The sequence below is a fragment of the Herpailurus yagouaroundi genome, unplaced genomic scaffold (assembly GCF_014898765.1).
Source record: "Herpailurus yagouaroundi ecotype Mexico unplaced genomic scaffold, PumYag 198, whole genome shotgun sequence".
Taxonomy (NCBI): Eukaryota; Metazoa; Chordata; class Mammalia; order Carnivora; family Felidae; genus Herpailurus; species Herpailurus yagouaroundi.
Window position 1 is genome coordinate 15,370,867 of NW_024412429.1, and position 12,663 is coordinate 15,383,529.

The 12,663-nt window shown below is 43.8% G+C and overlaps 1 protein-coding gene across 18 annotated transcripts in view; it reads left to right on the forward strand.

Moving 5' to 3' along the window:
• Nucleotides 1-10,791, forward strand: part of SYNE1 (spectrin repeat containing nuclear envelope protein 1) — a 480,816-nt gene extending 470,025 nt beyond the window's left edge. For 12 of the 18 annotated variants that reach the window (XM_040448845.1, XM_040448850.1, XM_040448855.1 and 9 more), the window contains one exon: nt 5,120-8,608. In XM_040448845.1, the coding sequence (XP_040304779.1) occupies nt 5,120-5,360 (241 nt within the window). In that variant the 3' untranslated portion in view covers nt 5,361-8,608. Of the gene's footprint in view, nt 1-5,119; nt 8,609-9,247 lie in introns of those variants that run through there. The other 6 variants (XM_040448857.1, XM_040448858.1, XM_040448859.1 and 3 more) reach the window with 4 other exon arrangements.
• Nucleotides 10,792-12,663: the final 1,872 nt, after the last annotated feature.

Consider the following 12,663-nt stretch of genomic DNA (forward strand, 5'->3'; position numbering starts at 1 on the left):
TATATTCACAGTACCTATTCATCATTTTTTAGATCAGAGAGATTTAAGAAGTAATGCTTACGATGGTCCAGCCAGACTGTTTTCCTACTTTTGACTTAAAATTGTCTAACTCGATCACCAGGAAGTCTTCAAAACTCTACTGTGGATTATTTGAAGTTGACAAATAGAAAGATTTAACTCCAAATTCCAGAAAGACAAAGGAATAATTGCCCTGTAGTCTGGATACAGGGAAGTGATGACCTCATTCCAAAAACCTAACCAAAAATTCTAACATGCAAAACTTCCTTGGACACCTTTGGTCTCTAGCACCTTCTGGACAGAGGACCCAGATGGAATGAGAAGTCATTCCATGAGTCAGTTTCTTATGGAATTTTTCTTCAAGTCTTTTCTGTCAGGCTGCTCCCTGGGGACCCGCTTACTCATAGCCTTCAAAGAGCCTCCCTTCTAGGACAGGCTGGCACCACAGCTGAGGACAGTTATGGGATAAGGCTCCAATATGTTTTTCTTTTCTAATATTTTGAGGTATGCATTCCCAGTGTTTCCCAGGAACAAGTCAGCCACTTTGGCAAATGCGTCACATCTTTGAAGGCACTACTAATGAATCAGGACTATTTTCCTGGGAGAAAAGGCGGAGTACAGCTGATTCCCAATGGTAGGAGTTAGCACACCTTTGCTTCAATAGGATGATAAGATAATAATGATAAATTGTGACATTTATTTAGCACTTAAAGTGTCCTGAGCACTATGCGAAGCACTGAATATGCATTACCTCATTTAACCCTTACCACACCCCCAGGGCATGGCTATATTCCCAACTGTACAGACAAGGACACTGAGGATTAGAGGCATGGAGATTTAAGATTTGAACCAGGTCTACCTGACTCTGGATCGTAGCTCATGAATCACTTCACTCTGCCAAAGGGCTGTTGGTGGGTGGGATCCTTTACACAGCCAGCTCCCAGGCTTGGACTACCACAGCCTGCCTTAAACTGCTTCAGACGGGCCAGTTCGAACAATAAAAAATAGTATTGTTTTTTGTTGTTGTTTTTTTTGAGAAGCCGGAAATCCTAAATTGATTCTGGAAATTTGTCTTCTGTGCCACATATGCAGGGAACAAAGATTATTCACACAAGAGCAGGCAGCAAGATCAGACACAACCTGGGTATCTCCTCAAAATAAATTCCTACTACTATCCTGGCAGTGTCAACTAACAAGTAACAAAATGAATTGAGAGTTTCTTTTTGCTTGCCTTTAAATAATTTATGCCCACAAGTAATTCATTTTGTTCTCCTTGATCGTGTAAACGCTTTGAGATGAGTCATCCTTTGTACACGCTGTCAGGACTCTTACATGCCTTGCTCATACTTGTCTTTTGTGCGGTGTGTTGTTCTATACAGCTTCCTCGGCTACCATCTTCCTTCTCCCACAACTATACGCATTTTGGGAAAGAGATGAAAGCAACTCCTGGACAAGTCTTTACCCCAAAATTTGAATGAGTGAGAAAAATTATAAAATAAATATTTACTTGTAGAGAATAAGCACATTTTGGCTGGACAGAAATACCTCCATCGATTAAGTTCCTTGGATAAGTTTACACACTTCATTTTTCCTCCTCTATAAACACAGTTTCAGCTGGCATCCATTGACGTAGTAAGGCCATTGGAGAACGATGAGTGACCAATCAGTTGTCTTTGTTCTTTCCCTTGTCAAATTTCCCAAGACTTTTGATGCAGGTCTTAGGTCTTAGGTCTTAGGTCTTAGATAAATACTAAAAGTGCCCCCTGGTACCATTATCCTGTTGGTATCAGAAGCTGTAGCTCAGGCTCGTCCTAAGAAGAGGCAACATTGGGCATGTTGACACCCTGGTAGTTGCCCCCAGTGGGTGGCAGTTTTTCTCAGTAGATAACGTGGACATTTCTAGGAGCAGTCAGCTGCACAGAAGCTTACTAATCACTGTGTGTTCTCTTTGTCCCTATCTCGGCCCATTACGTCTCCCTAGGTTAGCATTTTCAACATTAGAAGGCACACACTAATTACATTTTAATAAGGAATGCTCTGATGCTGTTAAATGTGCCATGTCCTTCAACAGAGCCCATATTCCAAAGATGATGACCTTTCTAGTTTTTCTCAGGAGTGGACTTGTCAATGGGCAGCCCTTGTTTTGATCTTGATCTTTGGCTTCATTGCTAAAAGAAGATAATAATTGACAAACAGAGGCTATTCACCTCTGTCAGCAAAATTGCATTATCAATTACACGCATAAATGTGTCCATAACTGATGTCCTTAAATGTCTTCTAAAGAAAAAGGCTCAGTTGGAAATCCCCTCACTTTATTTAAATGTTGAATAATGAGGAAATGTGGCGCTGTCATCTGTCCTCCTGTTGTAACTCACCCAGTGACAGGTGGCAAGTGTTGTTTGTCAGGGCGTATTTTCAGGTCAAGGGAAAGATATATTGAAGGAAAATTCAATCCAGAGTTCATAGGTAGCTGTCTCATTCTTCTCACGACACTTTAAGGCAAACCATTGAATTCATACACTGTCACAGCCAAAATGATTTTAGGATATTCATGTACCCTTGTCTTTGCAAATGAGAAACATGAAGACCAGAGAGACTAAACTACTTGCCCAAGGTTGCACAATTGCCTCAAACAAAATGCCCTCGTGTCCATAGACTGACTTGATCTGTGGGGCTTCATGATTAGAGGCATTTGGTTTAGACACGAGGAAATCACTCACTTCCAAATATTGTAAGATACAAGTATCGTCTCCTTTGTTTCTACACGTGAGATACCTGTGACATAAATGTGACCTGGACAACTTTCATTCGTGTCACCAAACAACAGAATGTTGCAGAGAATGTGGTTGCCGAGCAGGGACGTGAGAACCCTGGCTTCCTGCTAGAGCTCTTCATTTAATTATGTGATTTGTGGCCAGTGATTTACCCTATCCATAGAGGCCAAGTTTGGGGAGTTAAAAATCTCAGGGTGGAAATCTCAGTTCTGCCACTTGCTAGCTGTATAACCTTGAGCCAGTTACTTCCTCTCTCTGAGTCTCCTTTCCATCATCTATAAAATGTAGATAACAAGCACACGGAGGAGGACTATGATGGGGATTAAGTGAGAGAATAGGATAAATGCTTAGTGTGTTGCCCAGCAATTAGAAGAGTAAATGTTAACTCTCCTTAGCCACATATCTACAAAGTTAGAAGGTGGATTAGATATTCTCTAAGGCTTTATTTCACCATGAATATTTTATAATTATGTAGCTTGAGAAGTTTCTATTTTTTCCTTCCATTAATAGCTATGTGACATACTTCATTTATGCTCTACTATATTTCCACAAAACGTACAACCTTTCCTATTCAGTTCATTAGGAATAACTCATTGGTCTTAGCATGAGGGCAGTTAATCAGTTTGACCACTAGATGGTGGTTAAACTCTTACGGTCTCTCAGTTGGTAGATTATTTATACTGACCAATTATTAGAAGACGTAAAATGTATAAAATATGGAACTTCCAAGTTGGAAGGCCATCTAACCTAATTTGAAGGGTTTGAAGAAGTTGGCACGTAGAGGTGAAATGAGTTGTTCAAGGTCACACAGCCATTAGTTTTCGACTTTGGAAAAGAATACAGTCCCAGTTTGGGCCAATGATTTGTTTTTTCATTACACTGCAAGAACTGTACCAGAAACACAGTATGGTATGTGGCTGCTTGGGGCTTCTGCAGGACTAACCTGTTCGTCTCACACCTGTCTTTGATGGTGTCATAAGAAAGCTTTGAGTACTCCCTCTGTTCCTTTTTTTAGGGGGATTATGTCTGCTTTTTATCTTAACAGTCATTTTCTTTGGGATACCCCTTCTCCCCCACTTATATGAATGTGATGTTTTCAGACATTAATGGCTAACAGGATATAGCTAGAAACACAATGTTTTCGTACGAGAAAAATGTACAGAGTAACCAATATCGTTTTTCCACCTTCATATCTCTCCAGTGGCCTCACATTCAGTGTCCTTACTCTTAGTGATATTATAACCATTAGGGAACTCATACTCGGTATGGAGGAATGTGTCTCATTGGTACATAAATTCTTTCTGCTCCTGCGGTGTTTTGTGTGTGCGTGCATGCATGTGTGTTATGTGTGTATGTACAAATGCCTCTTGTAAATAACATTTCCTTCTATGACTTTTCCACTACTAACCAAACAAGACATCAACAGATGATCACAAAGAGAAAACAGTGCATCCTATAGCCAGGACTTATTTCCATATTCAATATTTTGCCGTCTTTCTTGATTCATACCTAATCTCTAATGCACTATATAAAGGGAGATGGAAAAATGGAAGTAGATAGGCAAACTTGGAACTTTGAGTCTAGAAGGAGCCTTCAAGAAGACAATCTGTTCTGCTCAGAAAATGGTGTCCATTTCCCGAAGTCACAGAGCTAGTGATAGATGGGATCGGCCTAGAATCCAAGTCGTTCCACATCAGTGTCCTGTAGACCGACTCTGCTGTCGCCTTGTTCCTACAGATTTGGAACCCACTTGGGTCAGGGTCAGATGCTGATTCAGTGCAAGATGAAACCAGGGTATGCTCTAAGATTATTTAAACTTGATGGGTCTCTGCAAGATGGCCGTGGATGTCCTTATCCTTGCTGCATGGATTTCGGCACATCCAGGATGGCTAGATGGGATACTTTGTATGATTCTGACAGCAACTAATTTTGCCTAATGGTGCTACTGATACTGTGAAACCAAAAATGTCCCACATCAAGCATCCACATTTGAATTATCCTGGATCTACTTAATCTATGCTGGTAGAATGTGTATAGGGCATTTATCGTTGTTGACGGGAAATATTTCACCAAATTAAGGGGTGGAATTTGAAGCCAATGAGCTGCCTTTAGTTGACTGACTAAATGTTTATTTTTCATCAGGGAAGTTTCCAAAACACTCTTCATGTGGTGGTGGGAGATCCCCTACCGCAGAAGGCTGCCAGCTAATTGACGGGTTGGGTTGTGTTTGGCATGGTCCTCTAGCTTCCAGGAAGGTGAGGAAGCAAAAAGCAGCATCCATCCAGCATTTGAGATATTTGAGTTGTTTATGTTGATTCTCCTCTCAGGTCCATAAAAGGTGGCTGCGATTCCTCCCTTTCTGAGCCTCGGCCAGCTCGGTCCGGCCGGGCCTTCTTACTCAGAGTCCTCCGCGCGGCCCTTCCACTCCAGCTTCTCCTGTTGCTCCTCATCGGGCTCGCCTGCCTCGTACCAATGTCAGAGGAAGACTATAGTTGTGCCCTCTCCAACAACTTTGCCCGGTCATTCCACCCCATGCTCAGATACACAAACGGCCCTCCTCCACTCTGAACCAGGCCGATGCCAGCCGCATGTGGAGGATTTGGCCCAAAGCAATCCTACGCTAACCCAAAGAGGACCTGCATCTTGGCGAATGCCCTGGGTGTGGCAGCGTTAGCCCTCCTCTGTAGCCTCTGTGTGCAAATCATGGCTTCGGAGGGGGATGGTAAATAATGACAGGAGGAGAGCAGACACGACAGGTTGGGAAGAAATTTTCTTTGAAACTCTGAGCCTCAGCACTAAAGAGATTAAGGACCTCCGTTGTTCTCTGGACGCATGAGTTCTGGGCCACTGACCCATTCTATGCATACCCAAGGACTTCAGTAGACTGTCCGGGCACCTTTCCCACGGTGCTGCTCCATCCATTTGGTAAAGGACTCTTCCAGAATGCCATGTTGGCATCGAACAATCTACCAACCAATCAGTGCTGCAGAGATTTTAGAACCTTGTAACATACAATTTTTAAGAGCTTATATGGCACCTTTCTTTTTACCTTGTTTTCCTTTGGGGCATGATGTTCTAACCTTTGCTTTAGAAGCACAAGCTGTAAATCTAAAAGGCACTTTTTTAAAGGTATAAAGAAAAACTGGATGTAATAAATAAGATCATGGAAGGCTTTATGTGAAAAAAAAGTTGAATGTTATAGTTAAAAAAAAGATATTTATGTATGTACAGTTTGCTAAAGCCAAGTTTTGTTTGTATTGATTTCTTTGCATTTATTATAGATACTATAAAATATTTTGTCTGTGCTTTTTTTCTTCCCCTTAAACAAATGACTCTAAATTTACCTATTAGGCAGACCCTTATCAGAATGTAACCTAAATGATCGTTTTTGCAGAATGAGTGAAACTGAAACATAAGTATATGTTAAGAGGATGATTACAGGTAGTGCACATTTAGACATAAAGGATTCTGGATGCTTCCTTTCACCCTCCTTTCCCATAGCTAGTGGTATCTCCTGACCTCTTAACTCCCCAACACCTTTCACAGCCCCCTTTCTTCTCTATCCCCTTTGCCCAGTTGGAAGAAACCCCATTTAATCTCCTGACTGAGACCCTGTCTCCACTCCATCCTAAGGATCCAAAATAGCCATGTGGATTTTCCTAAAGCATTCTTGTTCATGTCCCTACTGTATCCAAAACCTATTGCTTTTCGTTGTCTACCAGAAGAAATACGGTTTTCATTCATCATTCAATTCCACACACAGTAAGATTTTACTCTGCCCTTCTGATCTTGCCAAGCCTTGGCCCTCGTGGAATTGTTTGGTGCCCATGGTGTTTTAGTCCATCCTTGGATAATTGGAAGAGGAAGGTTTATGTAAAGCCCAGGTCGCCAGCTCCTCCTGAAAATGGAAAGCTCCGATGTATTAGGTGCATATTCCTGCATGACAATAATTGCTGGGGTGATGTGGTTTCTGTCCCCTGAAGAATAGGAAGAGACCGCTTCTACATTCGCTCTTCTACCCTCTCAACTCCTGTCACCACTTGCACCGGTCTAACTCCTGTAGGTATTTCGTTTACAAATCCTGCTCGCTGTGGACAATTTCAACAAAGCGGAGGTACTCAAAATTGCCTGAAACTGCCTGCTGTGGTTTCCATGATATCTGTAGCCTGAATGCCATCTCAGCTCGGGTTCCTGAGGTTTACTAGGTTTCCCAATTCCTAGGATCACTGCAGACCTTCTCATCCTATCCCTGGGGGTACCACCTGGCAGCTTGCCTGAGGTGAGTGTAGCTCTACTGACTGTTGAAAAGCACTGCCTTGTACTGTCTTACCTCCACAGTTTTCTTCTCACTCCTCCATGTCTCCTCTCTCCCAAGACTCACCTCACAAGCCACCATCAGGAAGACTTTCCTGATCGCTGTTGGACTATCTTTAAGACTTCCTTCTACTGACCTTTCCTCACGTGGCTGTTCTGCTTTCTACTGTCAGGTTATTCCTGTCTCATTCCCCATGAAACCCCGCTCAGGGATCAGATCGGAGTTGCGTTGTTCTTTTTTAAGGAAGAGAAACCTGTGCTGAAGCCTCCCATCTTCCTGCTTCTGGAAAGGCGGTGAGCAGTGGCTGAGATTGGAGCTGCGGGCAGCCTCACCTGAGATTGGGCCTCAGTCCTCCCTCACTTCCCTGCCACTCCTGCTCCGAAATCCAAGAAGTGGTGGGCCGGCCTCAGGAGCAGTCCAGCCCTTCGAGACACACACGTTGCCCCTGTTAGGGAAATCGCCACACAATGAGGCATTAGTCATGGAAAAAACCCAGCATCACGAGACTGCAGAGCCGTCCCTTCTCCACATTATGATTCACTGACTCATTAGGCATCTCCCATCACTGAAGACAAGTGTTCCATGTGGCTGAGAAAAAAGTCCGGTTTTAAGAAAAATCTTGAGTGTCGTCTTTTTGTGCCTTTCTAAAAACCACCGTGACACACACAGGGTTGCATGACTCGTGTTCCTATTAAACTTTAGAAGACTCAGACAATCCAGCTTCGGAACAGAACAAAGTGGAAAGTTCTGGCGAATGTTAGCATTGAAGAAGCCACGAGGTCATGGCTTCCCCCAGGTGGTGATATGACTGGTCTAGTGAGGACCACGCCAGCCACAGTCGGGTACCTCTGCCTGGAACCTACCTTTTGAGGAAGGGGACGCCGGACAGCATTAGGAGCACCCTTACCTGTGCCCCCAGCTATCCTGTTAACAGAGACAGAGAACATGTTCAGCAAAGGCTTCGGGGACAAGAGGAGGCTTTTAAAAGAATGTACAGGGGGTTGAAGGGCCCTCATTCCTGGAGTAAGGACTGTCAGGAGCCCTGCTGTGGCCTGGAGGTAGCGGGTGATCCTGAGGGTAGTGAGTGAGGAAGAGAGGCCATCAGCTGACCAGGAATATAGAGTTAATTACATTTGGATCATGAGATTTGCACAAGCAAACAGAAAATGTTAGAAATGGTGAGGAAAGAGAAAGTCCAGAGCTAACATGGAGAAACGAAGGTTTGGAAAAATAAAAGCAGTGACTTAACAGGAACCCCAGGGAAGAGTGAAGGCTTTTCTGGAAAACTGCCCCTGGGGAGCAGGAATGTTGCTGCCTGGAAAATGGGGTGGCAGCCGCTTCCCTTGTTTTTGTAAGAAGAGAGAAGAGATACCTTCAAAAGGCTTGGGTGAGAAATTCAGCAAGCTGAGGTCTGAGATTTCCTGTACAAAAAGGAAAAGATCTTCCTGTAAAAAAAAAAAAAAAAAAAAAGACTGATTTATAGCCTATTCCCTGGGGCCAGTTATTAAGAAACTAAAGCTACAGAATTTTATTGACAAGCCACAGAAGAGACCGTAAAGCAAAAATAGGTGAGGCGAGTTGATGTATGAAAACTGATCACGGCCAGAAACACAGGGTCTCCAGGAGCTGGTGTGGATGGGCCCAAGACCAGTCCTAAGAATTGGGATCTCTGCCCCCGCCCCCACCCCCAGCGTCACCGGCTAGTCCAGCATCACCAGTGTGTCCTCGGGGAACTGTGTGGCAATGTGAGTCTTAGAGCATGTGCACAGTAGGTTCCAAAACTCCAGGCAGAGGAACATCCCCTCATATCATGGTGTTTATCAAATGTTCACAACGGTGTATGACCTGCCTCAGACCTCGGGAGGCCAGTCTCAGCCAGGACCCCATCACTTCTTGTTTAATTACCCATTGAGGCAACCCTTACAGTGCCTTTGACATACAGAAGAACCTGTACTTTCCTCCACCGGTTATATCCCGAAACTTGGGGTGAGCGCAACTGAGGAGACTAGAAGGGAACCTGATAGAAATGATATCTGACTTAGGGGAGAAAAAGGAGATTAAGTCTGTTAGATCCGTCTTAATTTTCTGTCAACAAATGTCTTCTCCCTTTAACTTCTTTGTCACCTGATTTCTGTTGCAGTGGGGTGCGTTTCTGAAGAGCGTGAATGTTAGTCTGTGGAAACGGAGACAGGTGCAGTGATGTACGAGCCTGAAGGCCATTTCCAGCTTTGTCACGTGCAGCACCAAGTTTGGGCAATGCGAAGGGGTGTTTCACCAGGAGTGGTCATTTACATTTTAGATTTAATAATACGCTGTGATAATAGACTGGTTGTTAGACCTAAATTAATCCAGAGACGATGAAACTTAAAAGGAATGGCTTTTATTTTTCAGTTCCTGGCTTCTCACTAACCTCTCACCCAGAGTTTAAAATATCTGCCGGGAATCCATTCGGGAATGCCACAGGGGATCCTGAAATTTGGGAAGAATCCTCCTTCAGAGGAGCAAGTGGAAGAACTGGGTGAGTGGGAGGCACTTGCTGGCCCTGAGTGGGATGTTGGGCAAAGGCAGGCGCTGGAAGAATTCGTTTGAACTGTGTTGAGGAAGGCGCATCTTGGAAGGCTAGAGAAGTCAGACAGTTGAGAATTTCTAATAAAAACAAGGCGGGATGCATGACACCATGGCACACACTGAACAACGAGGGACATTTCAGCTGGGGAGCTGAGGAAGCCGGTTGGGATGTGGACATCATCTTTCCAAAATATGAAGGCCCCACAAAATAAGTCAGCTTTGCAATTTTGTTTTTAACCTGTGACCTGATACGGGAGCAGGAACTGACTGAAAACCGCGATTATCAGAAGAAGGTCCTTGGTCGGCTGTACCACACCTTGACTGCGTTGATGCCACGGGTCTCCCTGCTGAATCGTAGTTTCAGGGCCTCACAGGTGCACCTGCCAAGCCCAGGTCCAAATCCTGCTGGGCACATCCTTGAGGCATTCACTGGGCTCAGAAGGTAAAGCTGCCGAGCGGACGACACCATGGACAGTTCCAAGCAGTCACCCCAACATGGCTTACCTCCTGTCCCCGCCACACCCCTCTGTGGAATTTACAGGGATGCCTTCCGCTATAAACCAGCCTGCCCAGGCCAGTGGGCTCCAAGTGCGGCTCGGATCCACAGCATCAGTGCCGCCTGGGAACTTGTTAGCGAGGCACCACTTCGGGCTCTAGGCCACCATCTGCCCCAGATTTCTCCATCTTGGGACCGGTCAACTCTCCCTCGCTGGCCACGTGGCAAGTGTCGTAAGCGATTGATTTCCACATCCTCCCTCACAGACGTGTGATGCTGCGTCATCAAATGATAGGTATCCATATAAATCTGGAGTTTTGTTCCGGACTGTATCCTATGCTACTGATCTATCTTTCCATTGCTGTCTTAATTATAGCAGTATATAGCAAAACTGATTTCAAAGATCATGTATATATGATATCTATAAATATCTATAAATACATAATCCAGATATAAATATAATAATTATAAATGTAATAATATATATAAGTGTAATATATATAATATAGATATATGGTAAATAAAAAGTATAAATATGACTCTTAATATACGATTAATATACCAGCATAGTGTGTCACATACTTTGTTACAAGTTTTAATACATCTTAGGACAAACCCCATTTCTTTCTCTTTTTTAATTAATTTTTTTTCCGAGAGAGAGTGGGAGCAAGCCGGAGAAGGGCAAAGGGAGAGAGAGAACCCCAAACAGGAGGGTCCCGCCAACGTAGGGCTCAGTCCCACAACCATGAGATCATGACCTGAGCTGAAATCCAGAGTCAGATGCTTAACTGACTGAGCCACCCAGGCCCCCCTCTTTCTGTTTTTCATATGTGTCTATTTTAAAGGCTAATTGTTTTTTAAAAAATCAACCATTTGAATTCCAAAAGTCTCTCTTGTTTTCTTTTTTTGTTTGTTTGTTTAATGTCTTATTTATTTATTTATTTATTCTGAGAAAAGGCAGAGCAAGCAGGGGTGGGGCAGAGAGAACAGGAGAGAGAATCCCAAGTAGGCTTTGCACTGTCAGCACAGAGCCCAATGTGAGGCTCCCTCACAAACCATGAGATCATGACTTGAGCTGAAATCAGAGTCGGAGGCTTACTTGACTGAGCCACCCAGGTGCCCATCTCTTGTTTTCTTTTTTTTTTTTTTTTTATTTTTTAAAAATTTTTTTCAACGTTTATTTATTTTTGGGACAGAGAGAGACAGAGCATGAACGGGGGTGGGGGGGGCAGAGAGAGAGGGAGACACAGACACAGAATCGGAAACAGGCTCCAGGCTCCGAGCCATCAGCCCAGAGCCTGACGCGGGGCTCGAACTCCCGGACCGCGAGATCGTGACCTGGCTGAAGTCGGACGCTTAACCGACTGCGCCACCCAGGCGCCCCACCGTCTCTTGTTTTCTAAAGAAAAATGAACATTTTCTGATTTCCTTCTCACTCATCTCCTAATTTGATGTTACTTTTTTTTTTTAAGTTTATCCGCTTAGAGAGAGAGAGAGAGAGAGAGAGAGAGAGAGAGAGATGGAGAGAGCACAAGTCGGAGAGGGGCAGAGAGAGAGAGCAGGAGAGAGAATCCCAAGCAGGCTTTGCACCATCAGTGCAAAGCCCGACGTGAGGCTCAAATTCATGAACCGTGAGATCATGATCTGAGCTGAAGTCAGACACTTAACCGACTGAGCCACCCAGGCGCCCTTGATGTTTCTCTGCTTTTCTCATTTCTTTATTCAAATGGTGTACACATTTATGTTTATTATTCTGTGACTTGCATTTTTAACAGTATTCCACAGACATCAGTACATGTGTGTTCACTTCAGTGGACATCTCAGTATCTTCCTTTAACGGCTGTTTCCTTCCAGGTTTTTGCTGTCAATGCCGCAGGAAGCATGCATGCGTGTATTTGCACGCAAATCCTTGTGTAGCACTGCTATCTTTTCCCTAAGGTGCATTATTCTAGGTATAATTACTGAATCAGAAAGTTATGTACATTCTACATTTTAATCAATTTGCCAGATTATTTTCTGAAAAGCTGTAGTGATTTACAATCTTCCCCCACAGTGAGGGAGAGAACCCTTTCCTCAGAACCGTCCCCCTAAATCCAGAGCAACGATTTCCAAATTATGGGAATTATCCCCAAGTTATTAATGTCCAAATTCTGCACATGAGTATCTCTCAGGGAACTGACAAAAATGTAGAACCCCACGCCTCACGTTAAAACGATTAAATCATGGCTTCTGAGGATCAGTATTTGTTTGAAGCTTTCTGGTGATTCCCGTGTGTTAGGTAAGTTTGGAAGGGCTGGACAAGATGTTATCATTTTTCTAAAATATTGCCCAACTGAGGGCAATAGTACTCAGTGTTTTTAAATTTTACATTTCTGGGGTACCTGGGTGGCTCAGTTAAGCATCTGTCTCTTGATTTCAGCTCAGGTCATTATCTCATGGTTTGTGAGATCAAGCTCTGAGTTGGGCTCTGCACTGACAGTGCAGGAGCCTCC